We start from the raw sequence: 25,761 nt of genomic DNA on the forward strand, positions 1-25,761 counted from the left end.
CATAATTTGGACCAGTTCCTTTACAGACATTTGTCTCAAATTGGCTGAGGCAGAGCCACACATCAGGTGATGCTGTATGGACCCTTCTGCAGTACTACAATATTGACAGAGGAAAAGAAGGATCTGTAAAAGGGAGTAGGAGAATGTCAGGCTGCAAAGCTGGCATTTTGCCATCAAAACGCAGTATTACCCATCTCTTCAATACACGTTCAGACTTCATTAGCAGCAACCACACACTTCAACACATGAGCTTAGTCCACACAGGATGTATTTCCCCAAAAAATCCCTTGAATGAAGGGGGATATTTACAAATAGCTTCAGAAGAAGTCACCTATATAGATCTGCTCCAGGATTTGTGCATCCCAAGATAGGTGAAATTAAAGTAACAGTACCATTCTAATACAAAGGAAAAATAGAATTTATAAACTCTGTGCTGTATGCCTGCAAGCATGCCACAACACTGCCTGTGCTACTAGAAGTTTTAGATTGGATAAGATGGCAACCCGCTATCTTCTATTTTCAATTGAAAGCAAAGCTTTAAAAAACTGGAAGACTTGGGGTGAAGACAGGGGAGTACATTAAAATACAATCCTCGTTACATTCTGGGACTTGTTTGTAAAACTTAAATAGCCTTGAGGATCTACAAGTCATGAAATTCCAGTCTTGCTGCCCTTGGCAAACAAAAGAAGCCAGATTTTTAAAGGAAAAGTTAAGCATGTCATATTTGGCAAATGCTTTAAGTAATATGTTCATGATCTTTTTTGTTTCAATAGCTTTGTGCTGACTGCAACACTATTAGTTGTTGCACTGAAGAAACAACATTTGAAGATGACCTTCAAGGACTTGGTTCCAAATTAAGCCATCAGGAACCCAGAGGGTAAGGGGGGTCATTGGTTAAGACAGCACTTTCTATTATTAATTATTTCAAAACCAAAAAAATAAAGCTGAGCTAAAAAGTCCCTGCTATAACAGTAACTGTCTTTTTTTTAGGTATCTGAACAGACAGAAACTGGCAAAGAAAGACTTTTAAGATTTATTTTAACTTTTTATGTATGGTGCTGTTGAACTACAGAAGCTAAACTATTGCACCAGCGTTACAACATCTAGTTTGGGACTTATTTTCCCCAAATGAGCTGACTTCTGTCATCCAAAGCAAGTAAACATACTTTTCTTTTCTCCTACTGCAAAAGTTGAGCCAGAGCCCTGAACCCTACTTATGGCAGTCAAAGATTAGGTTTTTTTAATGCAATTTAACATTACAAATGCAGAATTCGATTGCAGTACTTCCCTCTCCCCCCTCCTAAAACCAGGAGAATATGCCTGCCACCCCCAAGCTAGCAACCCCAGTTTGGTTTACAAGGCTTGAGATGCACCACATATCCTTAGTCATCTTCATCCGTAGCTCAAAGGACAGTTGTGACCACAAACTATTTTTTCAGCTCTCCTCCAACCACCCAGAATTCTTTTTTTTTTTTTTTTTTTAAATGAGGAGGTGAAATGGCAAATCATGGAGGCAAAACCATCTTTACATCCTCCCAAGGAATCTGGATTTCCACCCACTCTTCCTTACCTTGGTGATTCAGGGAGATGCGGTTAGATGGTTCTTGGAAACCCGGTTCCACCAGGTCCCGCCGACCATGAGCTGAGGTCTGATCTACATTGTCCTAAAAACAGAAGAGCAGAAAATCTTATCAAATACAGGCATTCTGTACGCACTGTAAGCTATATTACATACAGCCAAACCGCCAATACAAAAAACAATCCCTGCCATATCTCTGGAAAGGAGAAGCCAATGTCAGAGAAGGGGGGGGGGGGATTATAGGGGGACACTAGACTGTCACATTAATACATACGGAATGAATCCAGAATCAATGACTATGCTGTTGGCTCATCTGTACACCAGTTTGCATTTCAAACTGGGAAATCATGATGTAAACGTACTTCCTACTTTAACAAAAGTTGCATCAAATTACATGGAGGATCAGGGCTTTGTTTTCTTTAATTCCAAGTCTGTGGCTTAGGGGTTTGTAACTAATTAACTGGACTGAAACAGATTCAGTAGTGAACTACTAAACCTCAAGAGGAATCAGTTGTTCAGTTTAGATAAACATCCATGGCCCTAGATGCCAACCTGGTTTTTGTTGGGTTGTTTTTGGGTTTTTTTTGTTTGTTTGTTTTTTTTTTGTTAGGTGGTTGTTTTTTTTTTTCCATACAGGAACTCTCACAAGATCGGGTTTCAAGAAGTTTTAACATAGACTGAATTTGGCTAAGCCTAAAATATCACAGTTTCTCACAGATCTTGCCAAAGATGACTACTAGGAGAAAGCAGAAAAACTGAATTATAAATAAAAAATAAGAAAAGCAAGATAAGTCGTATTGCATTTTAGAAGTGTCAGAAGGAAATTTAGAGCAGGTGCATGGTTTTACAAAGCTGGCATACCTTTGCATATGCCAGTTAAGGGTGGGTTTGGAAAAACAGAAGCAAGCGCATAAAGTTGACTGCATTGATATATCACCGACCATAAACTGCTGCAGTGATATACGTGACTGTATACATGTTCCTGCTGTGCCCAAAGTGTGGGATAAATACACAACGGCATTACCCACATTTATGTCAAAACATAGGAACCACCTTCACAGCAAATGACGTTGTAATTACAGCAGAGCAATAACATGCACACAGTGAGCGGCAATTCAACTGTGTGCAACCGTGAGTGCTCAGCCCAACATTTCAGAATATAAGCTAATGCTCAAAAGCATAATGGATGTACTGTTTGGGGACAAGGACTGTATATAGTTAGACAGGATATGAAATAAATTATATTTTCTCTTTTTTGGAGAGACTGTCTCAAACAGCAGAAACTTGAGCTTTAGATTCAAGTTGAGTGCACTCTTGAGTGCCTTCACCATCAGGGATCAACTCGGGGCCCACAGACGTTTCTAAGACAAGAACTGCCAACAGTGGTCTAAGAGAGGTTTTTACAAGTAACCAATATATGGTAAGATACATACGGTATCCGTCTGTCTATGCCAGATACAACTGGGACCACTCAGACTTCTGCCTCTCTATTTGCTACTTCCCCTTATAGCTCTTCACATCCTTGCCATTGATTTTCACGACAATGACTGTTGTTTCATGAACCACATCTAACTAATCTCACAAATTTTTGTAGTCGCTTGTTAGGAATTTAAAAAAAAAAAATTAAAAAAAAAAATATAATCAGACCTCCTGTCGGTATGACTGTGTTTGTTCTCACTTTCTTGAAGCACAACAGTATTTGTTCGCTCTTTCACCGGAACTAACAGAACACGTATTGGGAACAAGCAACTCACGAGCTCCTGTCTCTGTCAAATCCCTTGCAACCGCAAGGTATCACATCCTAACATTATTACTGCTTTTGGAGTGCTAGTCATTTTCACTGGATGCATCTAATTTTCTCTGGGATACCACACAGCCAGCACTGACCTGGCCCACGTCATCTCAATTTTTAAAATTCAAGCAGGAAATTTGGGACTTGCGGCATGAGAAGGCAACTGTAGAAAGCAGATACAAAATTAAGAATCTGTTCCCCAGAAAGTTCAGCTTTATTCTTTCAAAGGCTCCAAGGGCAACAGTGGGGAGGAGATACTTATCTAGGAAGTTTCAGGCAAAACAAAGCTGAAGCTGATTGCTCGCAGTACAAAGGCTGAGAGGTGAGCATCACAGGCAGGGAGAACACAGCAGAGCATCTTTCCTCCTAGCACAGAGCTATTCTTTGCACATTTCCCTCCAAGGAATTCAACATTATGTTGGGTAGTTTTTATTGGGTAGCTAAAACCCCACAGATACAGTTTAGCAGCATTAGTTCCGCTTCCTGGGAACAAGTCCGGATGTCCAATGCATGGATGCAGTTGCATATTGCCTCTTGGCTGGGAAGAGCAACAGGGCATCCCAACAGAAATGGAAGGAGGAACAAGAAAACCAGTTATAGGGTCTTTATTGTACCCCTAACTGTGTTTTCAGTTGTCCCAACACACAGCAATCCCTACTGGAAGGCAAGACGCATGCAACGCTACGTAGCAACAGAAGTGAGATGGGGCTGAGATGCATCTTTTTACCTTTAAGTCTCCCAGAGCAGTAACACACAAACACTTAACTGAGAAGACCTTATTTCAGGCTTACAGCTGGCTGCAAGTCCATAACTGTTCGCTTAAACCAGATTTTTTTTTTTTAAACTAGCAGTTACCAATAATTTACAGGAATAGGATGCGCCCTCTCTGGAATCACCTTACAGCTGTACCAGAAGATGCCGAAAACCACAGGCCTCATTCACAAAGCTTAAGCCAAAGTCATGGTAAGATACATCAAAGTTTTCAGAAGCGGAAGTTTTGATGCCTGAACGACTGCCGGCGCTGCCCTTACAAAGCTGGAGCCCCTGCCCATTTTGTTCGGTGCAAACCCCTGCCCAGAAGGTCCGCAGACTTCTCCTGCAGCTCCAGCAAAGCGTGGAACCAAAGGTTTCCTCCGGGCACGGAGGGCCAGCACAACCCAGGTGCGAAAATAAAGCGGCAGACGTGCATAAACAAAACCACACCTGTTAAAGCAATGCTGGCAGCGGAGGAGAAAAGGTAAGGGCGGTGCGATTTAAAGAGCTCAGGGTAGTTTCACATGACCCACCAAGAAGCTGTTTGCGTCCGTTGTGCACAGACAAACAGTGGCACTTGGCCAGCTGCAGAGATCAGACAGACACTGGAACAAGGTTAAAAGAAGAGAGGGGGAGGGAAAAAGATAAAAAAAAAAAAAAAAAAAGTTATTTAATTGCTCCATGCCAGCAGCCTCGCTGTTGGGCTCCTGCTCGGGGCCATGGTCCTCAGCAAGATGGACACTTGCTTTGGTCCATCAGCATCCCCCCCACCGCTGCTGAAACCGGGCTCCCGGTAAGTCATGCGTTTGCTCCATGTTTTAATCCCCAGCTCGCTCTCCTCTTCCAATAAATGCTCTCAGTATGAAATTAAAGCACGTTACTTAACTTACTGTACCATCCAGCTATTGTAGTATTTTTAGAAGCTAGCTGAGCATTAGCCCTCGCTGACTTGTTTGCACGTACTATTTTCTCTGTCAGTCAGCATCTGCGACCAAGGATGATTTAACTGAGTGACTAGCCAGACTGCTAGAAGGATCTGAAGCAGGATTTAGTTTTTATAGAGTCCTTTAAGGCACTAGCATTTCATATAGCCAAACACACCGTCATTACAGGTTAGATTTCAGTGTCCTTTTGCAAACCTACATTGCACGACACACAATGCAATATGCCCGCACCGCATCAAGAGCCAAAGTCCACTCATAGGCAGTGTTATCTCTACGTATCAGTAACCAGGACAATCTGGATTTATTTTTTCAATCTATAACCAGGCCTTTCAAGTTGTACTCCCTCCACTATGACATACAATGTTTGCCGCTGCTTGTGCGAGCATGATAAGCATTTCAGTTATCAAAGAAAACATTAAATCTGGTGTTTCAATCAGAGAATCAGACAGCCATATACTATAGCGGCTCTGCTGTCTGCACACGTGGTCTTTAATCACTTCTTCGGCTCCAAGTGCTACTGTTCCCACCTGCAGTTTAGCTCAGAAGAGTATTTATCAGTACAAGACAGCATTATTAGGCTGACTAGCGCGTTGCTAGTCGTCTGTTGCTGCTTCTCTCATCCTGGTTCCTCCGGCAAAGGTTATCCACTCAGCCATTTAGGATAATCTTACAAGTAAATAGGGCTTAGAAAAGGGAGGAAGCAGATCCGCAAGTACAAATAATAAAGTATCATCTGTACTTCCCTTCTTCTTTCTCTGCAAAGAAAGGGACCTGACACTAGCAGAGACAGGGTAGCTTTCTCTAGAGGTCTGGAAATCCCCTTTTACTGAAGGCTTCGACTTTTTCTAACTTCAGCAGTCACCGGACGGTTATGAGATGAAGGAAGGCTACAAGTGGCAGCACAGCTTCTCGGAAGCTCCTGGGAGCATGGCCAGACCGAGGATGTCCAGACCACCAAGACGACGGTCCCTGGTTTTGGATTTACTGTAGCTGTCTGCAAACCCACACAGCCATGCCCCTGAACAAAAGGTTCAATTGAGCAAGAGTCACGCGTACTCATGCCAGCAGTCCCACAGCGACAAATTAAGATCATGACATACTTCTGATGTTTGTGCACCGTCCAGCACAACAGAACGTCAAGTCAGACGTGCTGACGGGTGCCGCTGCAGATACGGCTCGTTTTGTACAGAGGTGCTCCTGCCGCACCAGGAGCTCGCTGCCTACCTGGCGGTGCTACTTTATCATGCGGAGGTAGATGTCTTGAAACTAGTCAAGCGTAAAGACAAAATTAGCCAGGTCGTTACTTGAGCCACCTTAGCTTTACTCTGTTGCAGCAACTGGGTAAAGCAAAATATAGTACCTTTCTCTAGCACAGACTGAGGGAACTACTGCAAAGTGTTCACTTGTAAGAGGTTTGCAAAAAAAAAAAAAAACCAACTGTTAAAATTCACTGAAGATGGGGAGAGATGAACATGAAGAAACAGGAAGGGGATACTTTGAGAAATTACACTCTCTATTTGTACCTGCAACTTGTTATTCTCAGACAAAGCATATAGAGGTGGATGAGCATTTCCTTATCTGACCCAATACTGCCATTTTTAACGTTCTTCTAGAGTTTCCTTAAGCAATAAATAGATTTGGCAGCATATTTCTTCTGAGGCCCACTTCGTATGATTCTTCACTTCCCAAACAAAAGACTATTTGCATGTATGTAAAGTAGCTTTCTGCATTGTTTTCTAAGCTATGCTGCTTCTTTATGCCATGGTTTTGCAGCTTTGGTTTACCTAAAGCATCAAATGTACAAGGAGGAGAATAGACTCAATTATGATAAGTGCCGAGTAGCCAGCTATTCACCTAAGCGAACTTTCCTACACCTCACTGGTACCTGCAGCCATCCACAGATTTCCTGCTCTGTCACTCAATTTTACCCTTAGCCCCGTGAAGCCAAACACGTACGCTCTTACAGGAAGAAATCCACCTGACAGATCCAGACCAATCTTCAAGCTCTAATCCAAATGCCACAGTCTGGATCAATTAGTAATGCATATGATGCTCCTTTCTTAAAAGATTTAAGTCACTGGGCTTCTTAGTGGCTAAATACAGCAGCACAGTCCCCTATCAGATAGCAGTTTGGTACAACATGTTTTCAGCCTGCTGACACCCCAGAGCTTGAGGAAATTTGTCCCAAGTACAGTTGTGAGGTTTTTGGGTTTGTCCAAAGTCACTGCTTTGAAAACAATTTCAAATTTACTCAAACACAGTTCATATTTTTTACTGTCTTCTCCCACAGCTCCTGGCCCAGTGTTTAACATGTCATAGAAATAAAGAAGAAACAGGCTTTGCACACCAGGCAAAAAAAAAAAACAAAAAAACGACTTTAAAAGCGCATTCTCAGACAACCCACATATTACATAATTAAAGACCTGTAGCTAGGTTTCCTGCCTCTTAACTATAGTCGTTGGACTAGGTAAGAGCCAAGTGAAAGGCTCAGTAAGTCAACAGAGTAACCGTGAACCTAGAATTTTAGCATTCCCATTGCTAAGAGAGCTCGTACAAACAAGGGCTTAAAATAAAGCCACTTAGCTTTGTCAAAATTCAGGCTCTCTCTCCTGAAGTAGCAAAGCCACTAATGGGAGGATTCCTTCTGATTTTACAGGACTGGCAGTCAAAACTGAGCTGGAAGACCAGGAACGAACCTTGGAGACCAGGAAGGAACAAGCCCATCTCGGGATTACAGGAGTAGCAAAGTCAGCGGCACGTTCCTCCCGACACACTGCAGCTCCTCCAATCCTTGGTGCTGCAAATCACCGAAAACATGCGATAACCTGGCAGGGCGCACAGACCTACTGCTACCCACACATTCATACAACCCTCAGAGGACTTACCAGCCCGCCATGCAACATGTACAATAGCTACGAGAGACAAGACGTACCAGGAATTAGCAAAGAAAGAAGGAAAATGAGAGAGACAGAGACAAGACAGACCTGCGTCCGTGGTCTGTGTCTCTGCAGCAGCAGGGAATTTGTTAAATGAATCACAGGAATTATATTACATCCCATGATACAGGGGAAGGCTGAAAGGCTTGCCAGTCTGACCTTGGAGGAACTTCCCTCCCGACCCCCCGTCTGGGTGTCAATAACCCACTGACCAGGAAGTCTTTCAATTCAACTAAAAACTGGGGGTTTGAACCCTGTTGTCAACACTGAAACCCCGTGGCGTGCCTGCCCCAAATCAGTGAAGTGTTTCTTCTCCTACACCAAGAAAAGCAAAAAGCTTTCTTAAATACAGGGACTGATATAGTTGTACAATATACTGCTATTGCTGAGCCAGAAAGTTATTTGTCTGAAGGTGTTTCAGATTTATTTTAAGGAGTATTACCCGTTACGTGACTTGCCATTACCTGCATTGCAACTGTTATTAGGGCAGTATTGTTTCATACCAAAAACTATGGTTACCTACTAGCCAGTTTCTTCCTTTTTTCTGGAGGGGAAAAAAAAAAAAAAAAAAGTGCTCCCCTCCCCCCCCCCCCCCCAAAAAAAATAAACAAACAAATAAATCTGATCTGGCAAGAGCTGGACCATGATTAGCAACCTCCAACAGTATCTGGTAGCAGTATCTGTTCTTGAAAGGCTTTTCTCCAGGAAGGCAGAGGTGAGCTTCAGCAATGCACTCCTACAGCACGCATACACGCTGGCATCACAGATTCGGCTTCTCTAGGCTGGCCTTTGCAAAACTGGCGTTAGCAGGGTTTTCAACACTAGCGCACCCAGAATTTGGCAAAAACCACGTCAAAGTAAATTTCTCTCATGAGATGAAGTCCTCTCTTAGTATAAACTAACCGCTTCTGCAGGAATTTAGCTGTCTCCCAGTACTCTGCACAGAGAAAATGGATAGTATATTCCCCAGTGTGCACTTTTTGGACCAGACTGCCATTTATTATGGTGGAAGAAAATTCAATGCATCATGGTTGCTGTCTTTTAATCAGCTAGCAAGGAGGGAATCCAACTGACAGGCTCAGAAATGCTAAAAGCTTTGTTCTATTTTTAATGAGACTAAAACCACCGTGGCTGTTAGAGACAGTTTACATAGTTTACAGCTAAAATAAAGTCTTGAAATACAGAAAAGAAACAAGTGCACAAGGTTCTCGGTGAAAGCAATCACTTCTCAGAGCTGTCTTCAGCTAGAAGGCACTTACAAAAATGAAGAAGTTACTTCATAAAATGTCTTTCTGCTTCTTTTTTTAAAACATAAACTAAGTTCCTTTTCATTTTTAACAAAACACCACTGAATAAATGAAGTTTATATTAGGAAATTCTTTGGAGTAGAAAATTACATGCTCATATGGAAATTCTGTTTCTTCTGCTGGTGCCCATAGATCCCGATAACATACCTTTAGCTCGTACTTAATTTAAGCTAGCCTTACCTCCAAAGCAAGTCACTCTCACTGGCAAGGGACTGCCACTGACAAAGCTACCAAAGCCCTAACTTACTGCATGTTCCAGGCTCTTTGGCTTTGGTCAATACTGACTCCACCAAAAAGTCCCTGAAAAAACCTGTTTTCTGTGAGAGAGAACTGTAGGAATGAAACAGAAAAATTGAGTTTTGTTACTCTGAGAAAGTATAAAGTAAGCTAAAGTAATATGTCATATTCCTCCTCTTTTTAAACAGTGAGATTTTGCATCATTCTCTTATCAAAGAGCTGTTACCTGATAGACTACCCCATTTAAAAGCACAGCAGGCCTTTAACGAACTTAGCAATCCGTATGTTAACTACTACGTCAGATGGTGCTCACGCAATCTAAGGGAGTAATGCAACCAATATTGATGTGTTGTTGCTGGAAAAACCTTTAGCCTACTCAAGAATCCTTACCAGGGTCACTTTCTATGTTTTGTCCAAGTTTCTGAAGTGCGTGGTCAGACTATATTCCTTCCTCATCAAAAAGATGAAAAGAAACACCACAGGAATATTTGTACCCAGGTACTACGGAAAAATTCAGCGTGTCATGCACCTGCTAACACACCTGTCCATTCTGAGAAAATGCCTTCAAAATTTTTTTCTTTCAGCTTGCATTTAAAAAAATAAAAATAAAAAAATCTTCACATGTTCTTTCGGGGGAAGCTGCACAGGCAGAAAGACGGCACAGGATATTTGATCCTTTCCAACCCGCTGCCCTCCCCATGCTCATCAGACTTGTGAAATACCAGGTAGCTCGTCTGTTCTACTTGGCATCAAATCTACTAGAGCTCCAGTTATAGCCGCACTGCTGGCCAGCTGCTTCCAAGAACACTGGCTTTGGGGGTCAGGTTTTGACAGCACCCTTGCACCAAGTAGACGGGAGACGTTCTGTGAACTGCCTTGGACAGTCTGTCCCAGCGCAGGCTAACGATGCCCTGCATTAACCTTGGAAGGCTCAATGCTTGAAAGGATGACCTGGTGGTCTCCGGGATCTGGCACTGAAGCAACGCGTTCATGTGCCTCAGGCCGGGGGAGAGAGCAGAGAAGGAAGATGCTACCTAGGTTGCAGGAACCACTATATCCATATAAATGCATTCTATTTACGAAGAGATATTCAAATCTTTATGCTTTGGGAAGCAGCAACCCCAGCCAGATGACCTGAATTACGTTTAAGTGCATGTACCCTGATAGCTAGGCATCCCTGAAAACTCAAGACTGATGAAACTCTAACAAAGGAATGAAAGTAGCACGAAACACAGAGCAAAGAAACTTATCCCATCTGAACACACCTGCTTTCTTAAAGGCAAGAGTGCTATCCCCTTTTTTGTCTTCTTGATGGTTCAGGTTGAAACTAAGGGTCTGAGCGGGTCAATAGGTGAACGTGATTCTTCACAGCCCTCAACAAAGCTAATAAAATGATAAACCCCCTCTGGGACAAGAGGCGCTGTGCTCACACAAACCATTAAAATTCACTGGATGTCAGTGAGCAAAGTAACTCTCAGATTGCTAATGAAATTGTTCTTCAGGTCTTCAAACTGAAAACCTGATGAAATTTCAAGTGAACAACTTTGTGTACAAAGACTACTTTGCTATCCTTACCTGCTTCAACTGTCAGCAATAGGGACCTTATCTCTCTACTTCCTATCCAACTTGCTCAATTGCTGCAATTTAGGGTGTGCTTGATACCCCTCCCCTGAAGAGTGATCCTTGGCACTAGATAAGTAATTAACTAGGTCTAGAAATGGCTGCCTCATCTGATCAAACTTATGATCCTGATTATATAGACCCCACACCTTTCTGCTCAGATAAAGAACCATTTACCTGTTACATGGTGCAATCTGCCCCAGAATTAATTGCCCACCTCAGACAAGGATGTTTACAGCTCAGGTCAGTTGCTGTCAGTTAGATACAAAACTAACTCTTTACGCATCTCCAGAACAGCAACCCTTACCAAAAAGAAGATACTTAAGAATCTTAGATATGGGGTAAAGATTTACACATCTCAGTTGACAGCTCCATAACCTATTAAAAAAACCAAACCCAAACAAATACAGAAATCAGACACATATCTAAAGCACAACAATCGTGCCTTCTCATGATTAACAACCCAGCATCAGATCTTGTATTGGAACAGAGCATTGTGCTCTCCCCTAACCAAATGGCAGGGTTCCACTCTCTCAGAGCAGATCAGTAATGCAATTTAGGCAAAGAAAATGATGGAGTGTAAGAAAAAAATAGTTCTTTTGTACTGCTTGCATTGCAGCAGTAGGTTACTTTGCAAGCCCTCAGAAAAAAAAAAAAAACAAAAACCAACCACAAACCATTACCAATAAAACAAGATGGCTGTATTTCTGCATTTCTTTCTTTGAGCATGTTTGAAGCTCATTTGACCGTCACCGTTTTAAGAGAATCCTCAACAGTGATCCTCAAAAAAAAAAAAAAAATCCTCAACAGTGATGCTCTATTAGACTTCATAAAGTCACTGCCCCCAAGCGTTAGCAACAGTTGGACAATATTTCCAATACGAACTATGGTGCAGTGCTGCCTACCTACAAATTGTCAATTCACAGCAGTTGGAAAAGAAAACAAAACAAAATTCAAGATAAGACTAAGAACAGGGAATCATCCTGGACATTTTGGTGTGCTAGTGTCGTACCTCCATTTCTCAAAATGAAAGAAACTTGAGTACTTTCTACATCTTCAGAGTCCTTATCAGATTATGAAAAAGTAGTAACTAGTTTGACTATAGTAAAATCTAAGCAGCTCGAAGGCACTTTTTGCCTGAGAACTTCTCTCAGTGCTCTGGATACTTTACCTATCTCTGTCTGATTTTCAGAAAATCTAGGTACAATATGAAATGTGCTTAATTGCTACATTTGTTCCAGTGTTAATAAATATAGATGTTTATATATATCTATCTTAATGTAGTGGCTGCCATGTTTTCTCCTCCTTGCAGAAAGTGAGCTATTTTTGCTGGTAGCTCTACCAGTTATCATGCATTAAGAAGATGGCTTTATCAGAAATTCTTTATTGACTTAATGTACTCTAAAGGAAGAAAGTCCACAAAAGCTCAGCAATTTGCATTTAAAAAAGTAAGAGATTACATGTAAAGTTGCAAGCTGTCCTAGGAAACCCCAATACAAAGTGTAAATCTGTAGTTTTTGCAGAAACTGGCACTCCAGGAAAGAAACCAGCTTGCTAAAAGCAAGTATGTCAATCACCTCTTCATGCCTGGAAAGTTTTGGTTTTGTTTTGTTTTACAACTAGTTGTTCATAGCGTAAGTGTGTCAAGTGACCGCTTATTTTGTACAGCTTCTCCCCACTTCTTGCTAATGCCTATGGGACACCTCCGCCAAAGTTACCCACAGCACATCAGAACATACACAGCAATGTTTCAACGTGGTTAGCAGCAGCAGCTGCTTTAATTCAGCACAAACCCTCTGAATACTGGGCTATTTTAAGGCTTCAGCAGATCAAAGAGTTTTCATAACTACCAGTATGCTACTGGAGGAAGGTCTGGTGTGCCAAAAATTACCAAGGTAGCACATGAAACAAAACAAGCAAACCACCCCAAACAAGACCTGTCCAGCTACGGGGTCTCCAAACGGGGAGAGATTTCACAGAGATCGCAAAGCTGGTCAGCCAGAAGAGAAGTTAAAGAAATCCCACACTTATAATACTGCCGTGTGCGCAACATTTGATTGCGTTGGCTTTAGCAATGCTGAAATGCTACAGCTACTAACCATGAGAACATTTCTGCAAACGGGTTTCTACGGTTCATTCCGAGGAAGACAGGATGCAATGCAATCAGATGCGCTGCTGTTCAATTAGTATTCAAGTGGCTCTAAAACACCTTTCTTTCTCTCTTTCTCTTCTTTTCTGTTCCCTGAAACCACTGCTGAAGATGTGGCGAAGGTTAAAGAGTGCCTTGTTTACTTTGCAGTTCAAGGTGCTAGGAGCTTGCACACCAGCAGCTACTGTGCTTCAACAGAGATGGTTATTAACTCCAGGGTCTAAGGTGGTAACTTTTACAGTACAATCAGTATTTATTATACTGTTTCCTCTACTTTTGACCTATTCTTTCTAACCCAAAAATGCAGATCTATGGAATAAAGGTAATGGAAAAGATTCCTGCTGAGATTAAAGTCCAACCAGAGATCAAAACAAAGGAATCGTAGGATGAGGAAGAAACACGAAAAACTTTGAACTAGGCTTCAGAAGGAAGCTGTGGGTGAGAGGAACAAGGCACCTTCTGGATACAGTTGAACTGAAGACCACTACATCTAACTAAAACAAGATAATTAACTGTGGCAAATTACCTGGGAATTCATCAGCGCACGCCACAATACTGACAACACACATGTCATCTTGCATCCTAACAACGCATGTTGTGTCAATATCCCTGTTCCAGAAGATGTTAGTGAGACAGTCAGTGAGAAGTGTCTGGTCTTGCGGGCTTGTGTTTATTCTAATCTACAGGGCAAGTCATGCTTTAAAAGATACACTGTCAGAAAACTATTTTTCCAACCTGCTCTCAATCTGGCATAGCAGTTATGGTTTGCGACTGAACCATCCAGCCAATTCATGTTCAAGAGCCAGCAGTTTGTCATAATTTTGAGGGCATAAAGGACTCCAGGGAAAAAAAAAAAAAAAAAAAAAAAAAAAATCACAAGAGATGCCTTTTTCAGAACATCTTTAGCACATTTGATTAACCATTTGCTCATGACAGAAGAAAAAAATAATCTATTTAATGCAGAAAATTTATCAGCATGCATGTAGGAAGGCATTCTTCCCATCAACGTTACAACACACTGCCCTGTGCTTCTGTATGGTCAGAAGTAGAGAAATGGGCACTCTGAAGTCTTAAGTTGCGTTCACCTTAGAGAACAGGCTCTACAAGTGCCTCCAGCTACAAAAGGCTTAAGGTGACTACCTCGAGTGTTGATGTTAATATTTGGTGTGAAATATTCCGAGTCTGTCACTCATTTAAAAAGGAAAAAAAAGAATTACAGAAATTGAGTGTGCATGTGTGGGCAGGTAAACATGCTGTAAGTTACTTTAATAAATGGGTATCTGCTACATTCAAGGGATCTAACACATGAGTAACTGAACTGATCTAACAAGTACAAATAACACATGAAACACTAAAGAACGGGTATGTAACATATGATGCGAGGGTTACCTTCTGCAGAAATCTTTTCAACAGCTCATGAAAAGTGGTCATGGTGGTGTGGCCATGGCAACCACTCCTGGCTTGCCAAGGGGTTCCTGCTTCCCTGCTAGTCAAGGAAGGATAAGCCCAAGAGAGAGGTTCTGGAAGAAGGATATGCAGAGGGAAAACAGGACAAGAGCACGCAAAAGGACAGTGGGAAAAGAGCCCATGGAGGTAGACCAACCACAGGTACAGTTGCTGCCTCCTGACATCACCATTGCCAAGATGTCCTCCAGAAAGAGGCAGTGGTCTCCTTCCAGGAGGGCCAAGATGTCTTCTCCCAAGTTGCCCCAGGCACTGCTCTCCATCAGACTGCACACAACCACTCAAGGAAATCCTGGGCAGTTCAGGTCCCTGCCAGAGGGGTGGAAGAGAAAAAAACCCACAGGCAGGAAAGGGAGATGTTAGCTTTGCCAGGCTAGGCACAGTCTCTTTGCAACCAGTAAAACAGCTCATGCATTTCAAGGCTTGTGTCAGCCCTTACTTCCTGCCCTGCACTGCCTCTTCACACTCCAGGCCTGGGGGACAGCATGTCTTCTGTGATGGGCCCCCAAATGGAGAGGAAAGACAAACATCTGGTCAGGACTTCTAGAACCTCATGCCTATCCCCACCAAACGACTTGAAGCCAGGAGCACACGTGACCAAAGGATGGCAGCACCAGTTACACCCGATGGCGTAAGCTCACAAGCACTTAGCGAGAGGGAACTTCCCCACTCTGCCATGAGGATGGTTTTGGGGAGCTATAACTGGCAGTAGGTCCTCAGAGAAGGCAGCATGGGAGACAGCCTGCTTAGGTCTAAACCTTGGGAGAAAAGAGTTAACACCAGAGAAGGCAGGAGGGTGCCATGACAGGAGACTGCATACCAATATCTTGGCTGGGAAGCCACAAAGGACAGAGGTGGGCCAAGAAATACCTGGGCCATTGGCTAGCAATCCTAGGTTCTCTTTTGCTTCTGTCAGACTGGCAAGCTCCTCGTTTTCCACCTCAATGCTTATTTCCAAAAGGGGCACCCATCATCTTGGAGAAGATGAAAGCTCAGAGTACCTGTCTTGCCTAGGTCAAACATGTCCATCTTTGCAGCAAGGTGCATGCGATGGGAGAAACTGGAAACAAATCAGCTAAAGTACATTTGTGACCCGCTCACAAGCAAACAGCGTGGTTCCACCTGCAGCCAGCACTGGACGCTACAGTTTTCTGGAGTCAGTTGAAGATAACTTCACATCATCAGTGATCAGTGAGCCAACCAGGGAAGCACTCTGATTGACCGACAAGCTAGCAAAGCCAACTCATGGAAAAGAAGAACCAGTTGGAGAGGTAAAGGCTGATGCAGCCTGATGCCCTGCTGAGATGAAAGGAACAAGAGTAAGCAAAGGGAGCAAGACCACTAGCTGAGTTACAGTCCTGGACTGCAGGAAAGCAGATTTTTGGCTTGCTCAAGGATCTGCTTGCCAGGTTCCCATGGAAGACTGCTTTGAAGGACCAAGGGGCCCAGGACAACAAGCTGATCTCCCAGGACAGCCTCCTCAGAGCTCAAGAATGGTCCATTGTGGCATGTGGAAAGTCACGGGGGAATGGCAGAAAGCCATGGTGAATGGACAGGCAACTCTTGCCTCAGCTCAAATGCTGAAATGCAAAGAAGGTTGAAGCAGGAAAAGGTTACACAGAAAGAATACGGAGATACTGCCCGAGCAGGTGAGCTGGAGCAAACAAAGGATTCCAAGAACAACAAGGAATGCTTCTCTAGGTAAGCAAGGGCAAAAGGATGGCTAATATTAGTCTAGTTAGTGCTCAGTCGTGCATGGGACCCAGCAACTAAGGACTTGTACAAAAGATCAAGGATTTATTTGCCTCAGTTCTTCCTAGTAAAGTTCATCCTCACATCTCACAGTTCTTTGACCACAGTATCAACATCTGGGGGACTGAACCATTACTCACAGGAAAGGAAGGTTATGGATCACACAAGCTAACTGGACCAAGTGCCTGAGACCAGACGGGATGCATTAGAAGGTACTAGGGAAGCTGGCCAATACCACTGCGAGGATGCTCCGCCTGATCTTCAAAAAAATAAGTCACTGATCAGAGGAGGATCCTGATGACTGCAGAGGCAAAAATCACATTCACGTTCAAAATGATCAAGGATGAGGATATGAGGAACCAGAAGCTGGTCAGCCTTGCCCAATTTCTGGCAATACTATGGAGCAAGTCCTCCTGGAAGTCGTTGCCAGGCACATGAAGGACAAAAAAGCAATTGGTAAATCTGTGCTGGCTGTTCCAAAGAACAAGTCATACCTGACATTTCAGCTCACAATTTCATACCGTTTATATTAAGGGTCTTACCTCTCAAGAAACAAAAACACTTACATGGATAATGGACCATTATGCTGCCTTTTGATTTCTTCATACTGTTGCACATGCTAGGTTCTTCAATTATACAGTTAAATTTTTACAGTATTGGACAATCTTATGGGATTTTAGAATATCTAATTATTTTCATTACAAAAGTAGGTACCTAATTTGTACTCCCCACAGCCCAAAGCAATCTGCCTCAGAGATAGCCGAAGACTGCAGAAAAGTTAACTGCAAACTCTAGAAGGACCTACTGCAACAGCATAAAGTTCATAAAAAAAAAATACTTCTTTGCCTCCACTGAAGTATCAGTTTTACAAAAACCCACGTGAGCTGAAATAATGGTCTGTCACTCTCCTACACTAATAGCTTCAAGAACTTCTTCAAGAAAGGTGCCAACACCACTTTGTCAGAAACCCCCTCCTGAACTGTGCAGAAGTATTCAGTATTCTGGGGAACTTGCCAGCATGACAGTATTTACTGTATGACTAATATGCATTAATGAAGCACAAATGGACAACTATTTACTTGTGCTAATAACTAAAGCGCTTTATTAGAGCTAAGGCCTCTAGCATGAAGGACTGCCAGGTTCCCCCACTTGCCAAAATTATGTCAAAAAATGGAGCCAGTGTGTAAGACATCAAGAGCTACAGCCAGTGTGCAGTAGTCTCAAGTCATTGTTTAACATTGAACTTGCAAAGGACAAGCATGCTCCAAAACCATTGGCTGTTTCCGAGGGCTTGTCTTTTCATTGTAGAGGCTAGAATTTCAAATATGCACACTGGTCTTACCAGTATGCAAGCCAAAGCTATCTTAAAATAGCAGTAAAGCCCGAGAGCTTTGCTGGGCATTTGTGTTCCACCTTTGATTGCTCGTTGTTCTTTCAAAACCAGAAAGAAAAACACTGTATCTTAATGCCTCAGATTAAAATATCAATACTATGTGGCATAAAAGGCCATTAATACCAATAATCTGGCCCTTTCTACATGAAGGATTCTTGAAAGCTGATCAATTCGGTAAAATTCCTTCTTGAAAAAGCAAAGCCAATTCATCAAGAACAAAGCCCTCGTTCTATTCTGTGCTCTCCATACTGCAACTCCGAGAAGGGAACGTACCTACCACACTAGAAATACACCTGAAAAAAAGACAGCTTTTTGTGGGAATCTAGGGAGAACTTTTGAAAAAGTTTTTCAGACTGCATTATATTAGAAACGGAAAGAAAAATTCTTCGAGGATGCAAAAGAAGCAGGTGAAGATCCTTTTCAGTCATAGCAAGTTCTAGGTAGACTTCATGCATTCATCCCTAGCTTTGCAAAGGAAGGGAGCGGCCCATCCACCACCAAAGCCGTGGTGAGTTCAGGCTATCTGTTCTTGTTAGAATCAGCAGCTTCAGTTGAGGAATGAGCTGCAGCGTTACAACTAGATAGTCTGCAAGTGTAGAAGCAAAATGATCCCTGCCATGAGACATCACATTAACAATAATGTTTGGAAACACAGTTGCTTTTTTAGAAACAGAAAAATTCTCCTCTCAGAGTTATCATATTTAAACAACTTCATGCAGAATTATTGGGTTTTGGTTGTGGGGTTGTCTTTTGGGTTGTGGCGTGTCCCCTCCCTTTTTAACAAAAAAAAGAAGAAACCATATTTGCATCAGAATTACTGTCCTTCCTTTGATCAGTCTCCCCTTTAGACTGTGTAAGGCAAGAAAAACTACTGGACACACCTTTTAGCAAGGTCTGTATCTAGATATATTTCTTGGAAATACTTAACTATAAGACAACATTATATCTCCAGTCTTTTCCAAGGATAGAAAAAGCCTGTCTGAGCCAACTGGCATGGACAGCAACACTAAGAATTATCCGAGCCACAGCACTTTCTTGAAAAGTGACAGCTCCAAATGCACAGCAATCTTATCTTCCTCTTAAAAAAATAATCTTCTCCAGTGGTTACTTACTCATATGTAGAGCACAGAACATCTGTAGGAGGAAGATTCATTAAAACACACCCTCCCCAAACTAACATAACCCCACTTGATTATAACAAAGCCAATTAAAAACCAAAATTTCCATTCTCTTATAGTTCATGTTTCTGTTCTCTTATATTTACACAGACGTTTGAAGTATGAAGCTGTCTTAGCACTGGTACATCAACTCCTCTCTTCCGTTAAGCAAGAGCTGTTACTAACATGAAAACACTCATACTGGTAGTTCTCCAAAATAACCAGTTGGTAAACAGCTTGTTAAATATTTACTCATTTGGAAAAGATCCCATTCATAAGAAAAAAAAAAATATACAGGATTTAGTTTGGTGCTATAGTCTGCTAAACTGATTGTTACCATTACTTCAGAATGGTCTCATGAAGTTTTGTGAGAAAACACCAGAAACTGGCCTGATTTTATCAACGTGGGTGTTTTTACAATCTGGAAGCAGCATCTCAAAAGCTGCACACAAGTCAGAATCTAAAGAGATCCATTGCTAGGGATTGGAAGGGACCTCAAAAGATCATCATTGCTTTTGATTTTCACAGGATCAATGAATAATTGAGGTTGGAAGGGACCTCTGGAGTCATCTGGTCCACCCCGCTGGTCAAGCAGTGCCGCTTACAGCCTGTTGCCTGTGACCAGCTTTGGAGTATCTCCAAGGATGGAGATTCCACCACCTCTCTGGGCAACCTGTGCCAGCGCTTGGTTACCCTCACGGTGAAAGTGTGTTGCCTGATGTTCAGAGAGAATATCCCATGTTTCAGTTTGTACCCACTGCCTTTTGTCCTGTCACTGGGCACCAGTGAAAAGAGCCTGGCTCTATCCTCTTTGCATCCTCTTTTCAGGTATTTATGTAGATTCGTAAGAAACCCCCTCAGCCTTCTCATAAGTAAAAAAGTAGTAAACTGTAGATTCAAACATGTATGAAAACTAGAGCTAAAATTAAGGGACAAATTTAAGAGACTGCTTGTATATGATGACCCAACAAGATTAAAAGGTAGGTTCAGTCTACTGTTCAAGCATGAACAAACCATTAACAAGAAGATGCAAAATTAAGCTTCTTGTAATTTCCTCACTTGATTTGCAATACCTACATTGTTTCCTCACAACTGTTAGTAGTAATGCAAGTAGTAAATGGTATGATTGACCATTAGAGTGCTTCGAGTCTTTTTTCTTTTGGTGGGTTGAAAAATCTCATACAATTGAAAAATGTGGACCTAATCAATTGTAATTTCTTGCTCACATTCACCTTCAAAAAAGACTTCATGTTTCGTCAACCAACTTCTATGTAAATTAGAATATAAACACAGAAGTGCAAACAGTTAAGTACAGACTTTCAATTGGAATTGTAGAAAGGCAAACTGGTACATCAAAAAAAGTAATTAATGGGTATTTCTTGTCAAAAGGGAAACTGTAATCAGTTGTATAAATGCTTAGTGTGAGATACAAATTTCCTTGACATTAGTTTGCTTCACATACAATATTCTGATGACACGCAATAGCGGAGGCAAGTGCACTTCCAATGGCCTCTCCAAGGGATAAGCACCACACTTTTATTTCACTGACATTGAAATAAAACTGCTTTTGGGACAGTTTTTTTATAAACAGATTTCCTTCCAAGAAAAATAGACAGAATCTAGAAATCCAGCTCCAGTTGCTCTTCAGCAAAAACTACCAAGCAGCATCAACTCTATCTGTAAAAAGTATTTGCAGCCTGCATTCAGGGAGACAGATTTCATAACTTCATATTGGAGACAACATGTCTTGTAAAAACATTCACTACTGTTCTCACTGCTATGTACTTTATGTCTGCTGCAGTCCGTCAACCCTCTACACCACATACATGTAAACTGTTAAAACAAGAGCGTCGTCAACAAAATATCTGTTGACTGACACCATATTTCACAAATCTGATGACTTTCTGCATTGGCAGTAGCAACATTTCAGCTTCATTTCTTCACATAATATGTAGAAGAATGACGCAATGCAATAATGCCTCAGCTATACCCAAGGACTTTGAAAGCCTGCTTGTGCACTCTGGTCCTTCAATACTGCCCCATTAGCATGAAAACCCGAACTCCAGGCCAAATTCTATACAAGGACCATCCTTGTATGTTTAAGCCTAATGAGAGTAAATTAAGCTGCCATTTATTTTTAATCTTAAAAATCATGTATTGGGTTTGTGTGGCAAGGTTTTGGTAGCAGTGGGGGTACAAGGGTGGCTTCTGTGAGAAGCTGCTAGAAGCTTCCTCCATGTCCGACAGAGCCAATGCCAGCTGTCTCCAAGACAAACCTACCACTTGCCAAGACGAAGCCCATCAGCAACGGTGGTGGCACCTCTGTGGCAACACATTTAAGAAGGGAGGGGGCAGGGGGGGAAAATCCTGCACAACTGCAGCAGAAGAGAGGAGTAAGAATATGTGAACGCAACAACTCTGCAGACACCAGGATCAGTGGAGGGGGAGAAGGTGCCCCAGGTGCCTGAGCAGAGATTCCCCTGCAGCCTGTGGTGAAGACCACGGTGAGGCAGGCTGTCCCCCTGCAGCCCATGGACGGCCCTACATTGGAGCAGGTGGATGCCCAAAGGAGGATGTGACTCTGGTAAACCCACGCTGAAGCAGGCTCTTGGTAGGACCTGTGGACACATGGAGAGAGAAGCTCACGTTGGAGCAGGTTTGCTGGCAGGACTTGTGATCCTGTGGGGGACCCATGCTGGAGCAGTCTGTTCCTGAAGGACTGAACTCTGCAGAAAGGGCAACACTGGAGCAGTTCATGAAGAACTGTAACCCATGGGAAGGGCTCACGTTTGAGAAGTTTGTGGAAGACTGTCTCCTGTGGGAGGGACCCCATACTAGAGCAGGGGAAGGGTGTGAGGAGTCCTCCCCCTGAGGAAAAGGGAACAGCAGAGACAACATGGGATGAACTGACCACAACCCCTATTCCCCATCCCCCTGCACTGCTTGGGGGGAGGAGGTGGAGAATTCGGGAATGAACTTAGAATCAAAGAATAGTTTGAGTTGGAAGGGACTTTTAAAGGTCATCTAGTCCAACCTCCCCTGCAATGAGCAGGGACATCTTCCACTAGATCAAGGTACTCAAGAGCCCCATCCAACCTGACCTTGAATGTTTCTGTTGATGGCGTATCTACCACCTCTCTGAGAAACCTCTTCCAGTGTTTCACCACTCTCATTGTAAAAAATTTCTTCCTTATATCTAGTCTAAATCTACCCTATTTTAGTTTAAAACCATTACCCCTTTTTCCTATTGCAAAAGGCCCTGCTAAGAACTGAGCCTGGGAAGAAGGGGTTTTAAGATTTAGTTTTATTTCTCATTACCCTATTAGTCTGATTTTAATTGGCAATAAATTAAATTACTTTCCCCAGGTCAAGTCTGTTCTGCCCTTCACAGTAATTGCTGAGTGATCTCCCTGTCCTTATCTCAACCCACGAGCCTTTTGTTATATTTTCTCTCTCCTGTCCAGCTGAGGAGGGCAGTGACAGAGAGGCTTTGGTGGGCACTTGGCATCCAGGCAGGGTGAACCCACCACAAATCATAAGAAAGATCTCCACAGTCTCAATAAACAACTGTCAATAGCTAAGAGAATGAAGATTTTCAAACAGTGTCAGGCAGGCAGACAACAAGGGACAAAACATAGGCCTTAACAGCCCTTCCCACATAGGTTTTCAGTCTACTTGGACACAGATTCTGCAACTGATTTTTTTTTCGTGCTGTGTTTTTTTAGCACAAAAGACATTTTATTCAGGCAAACACAGACAGCAGCATGTATACCTATGTCAGATTGTTCAATCCCAAAGTGGCAGAGATAAGACTAAATCAAATAGAAGGCATCTGGATTTCACAGGGATGAAGATTATGGCATCCACCAAGGTAACCCTGAATTCGAGATACAGCATCTTTTTTTTTCCCTGCTAAAACAGAAACCCTCTCTAACCACACAATCAAAGCAAAGAACCCTTGAAAACGCAAGTCTCCCAAAACCCCACTCTCACCAAGACGAAACACCCTAAAAAACCAAGTATAACCTCAATACGTCATGGAATTGGATCAGATGACCTCCAAAGGTGTCTTCTAACTTATTGTATCATTTTATGGAAAACAAGGATCAAATCAAAGCTGCCACACCAAAATTTGGAGAACCTGTGCCTAGCTGTTCCTCCAGCTGAAGGTAAAGAAATGCAACTGTTGTAGTAACAGCAGTACATCATCTTCACATCCACAAATCTGCTATCATTAAAGGAGGTTTTATTACAGCAGATAGCCTCTAACTGATTAATTCTCTTAGGTATTCACTTCCCTACTCTTGAAGTGCACAAAGCTTCTCAAGTATGATGTGAAAAATTCTGCTCCTCTTATCTGGTCAAAAGGACTATTAGCAACCCTGAAGTCCACAGCTCTGTACCCTATTTTGTGACCAAGTGCTTGTAGTGCATTTTATGCCAAGTTAGACATGAGTGTGATGTGAACAAGTCTTTCTCTAATAAGAATGCAGCTCTCTGAAAACAAACTATTAATTATTAATAAAGTCATGCCTGCATCTTGGTTATGAGAAAATAAACGGAAGGCAGAAAATAGAAGACTGACAGAACATTCCCGCATGCCCAGAATTTTATCTTCAGAAACTGAGGAAAAAGAAACCCTATCCTTTTGTTATTTATGTCACCGAGACTTGTACAATTCATGTATCAAAGGGTTAAAGAACTAAATCTTCCCTAAGAGTTCAAGTCACCGCGCATAAATACTGTTGTGACTACGGATTGCAAAAGAACGGAAACACAGTAAATCATCCCATTTTTTCTGAGAAATTCTGGGACTATGTTCTGAATTTCCAGGAACAGAAGACAAACACTGCCAATTCTCACTGCTGGATTTTTATTGAAGAGTTTGAGAATTTGGAAAGGGCTCCTGAAAGCCACTAAAAGGTAGTATTGATTTTTTTCCACAAAGCTAGAGATTGTTTCTAGGAGAATGCACTCAGTGTGACTGGTTTATGTGCTAACTCCTGAGAAAGTTTAAAAAAAAAAAAAAAAAAAAAGAGCTCTTAAACAAGACCCAAAAGCTTGTCAAAGCAGCAAACATTGCAAACAAAGAACTCAGTAAAAAAGTCGAAGATCTACACCTTGCCCGTCTCCCCCAAAACAGAAAAAGGAAGGGTAGAGGAGAGTTAGCAACAAGGCATCCTAAAGCATATTCTGTAGTGTGCATTCACTTATCCAGGTTTTCATTTCTCTTGCTGTCTGCTTTGAACATAGTCCCAAACTCTAACGCGACAATTTATTCTGAACACTGAAGTTACAGCATTAAGGTCCCAACCTTGGGGAACTCTGAAGGAACGTTCTCTATAGCCTTCCATTCATATTAAGTCAGAAAATGTACCGAAAAAAATAGAATACTTCTTCACACTCTAATCTAGAGCATATTTAGTTTAACCTTCTTTTAGCCCTTTACCAACACAATGCTGGCACTGTAGCCAAATTTGAAAGACAAGGTGATGAAAGCTTCTAAGTCAGATTTAGTAGGGGTGGAAAAACAGATGTTCAGGGCTTTTTAATGCAAACTTCACTTCTGACAGAAGGCACAGTAGTTGTGAATGGGCTTCCAAAGTTAGTCCTTAAACTGGTTACAAGTACTTAGGATAGTTAAACACAGTGAGCTATGACCAAAAATAATTAATAAACAGGGAGTCACTTTCCCACTGTCTTAAGTCACCCATGTTGCTTTGACACTTCTAGTCTGTTGACTGCCCCAGACAAAAGCAGATTATCGACACGGTTTGTAAGAGCAAGGGGAAGTACCAAGGCAAATTCACATTCTTACTGCTTATGAACCACTAAAGACGCTATTTTCATGATAAGTTTGACATTCAGTAAAGAATTTGCAGCTCAAAAACGACTGCCTACAATGTCAAGTTTCTCTTACATAGCTCTCCTTTCCCTCAGCTTCCCACCATGACTCAGATGATGCTCTAAATGAATTCGAAGCGTAATTTCACAGTGCATCAAAATTATGAAGTCCAGGCACATCTATTCACATATTCTTTTAAAATCATAGATCCAAGTACAGCAACAGATTTTCAGGACACACGATTTCTCAAAGTGCATTCTATTTTTATAGCTGCAAAAGCAGTTATAAAGAAACTGTTATGTTTTTCTTGTTATCAGGAAAAGCATTCAGGTACATTCAACTGACAACTCAGCATATACTAACATTAGTCTTTTAATTAATTTGAAGTTTCCTGTTGGGAAAAAAAGTATAAGTTGACATATTACAAAACAGACATATAAATCCTATAGAGACTTGTTGGGGATTTTTGCTGGTGGTGGTTTTGTTTGGTTTGTTGTGTTTTGGGTTTTTTTTTTTTTGTTTTCTCTTTTCTTTCAAATGAGTAGCCTGGCTGTAGTAATCACTACTAGTAATGTTTCTCTTGGGAGAAACAGAAAAAGGTTGCAATGTCATATGATACTCCATTTAATCATTTGCCTGTCTGCAGGGCCCAAAATCATAACTGAATCCTTAGGGTGGTAAGCACACTATGAAAACAAAGAGAAAAAAGGGCAAAAAACAGGTCACGCCCAAAATAACTAATTTGCAGTTCCATAAAAAATACAAAGCATGCATTATGCCAACCACAACTGCCTGGAAAAAAAAAAAAAAAAAAAAGAGAGAAAGAGAACTTC

At 41.9% G+C, this 25,761-nt stretch overlaps 1 protein-coding gene across 1 annotated transcript in view; it reads right to left on the bottom strand.

The window, feature by feature from the left end:
• GRB10 (growth factor receptor bound protein 10) overlaps positions 1–25,761 on the bottom strand; it is a 113,258-nt gene that overhangs the window by 86,909 nt on the left and 588 nt on the right. Inside the window, exon 2 of the mRNA XM_082480001.1 lies at positions 1,571–1,664. Within this exon, the coding sequence (XP_082336127.1) occupies positions 1,571–1,664 (94 nt within the window). The remainder of the gene's footprint in view (positions 1–1,570; positions 1,665–25,761) is intronic.

This window comes from Vanellus vanellus, assembly GCF_965231255.1.
Source record: "Vanellus vanellus genome assembly, chromosome: 2".
Classification (NCBI taxonomy): Eukaryota; Metazoa; Chordata; class Aves; order Charadriiformes; family Charadriidae; genus Vanellus; species Vanellus vanellus.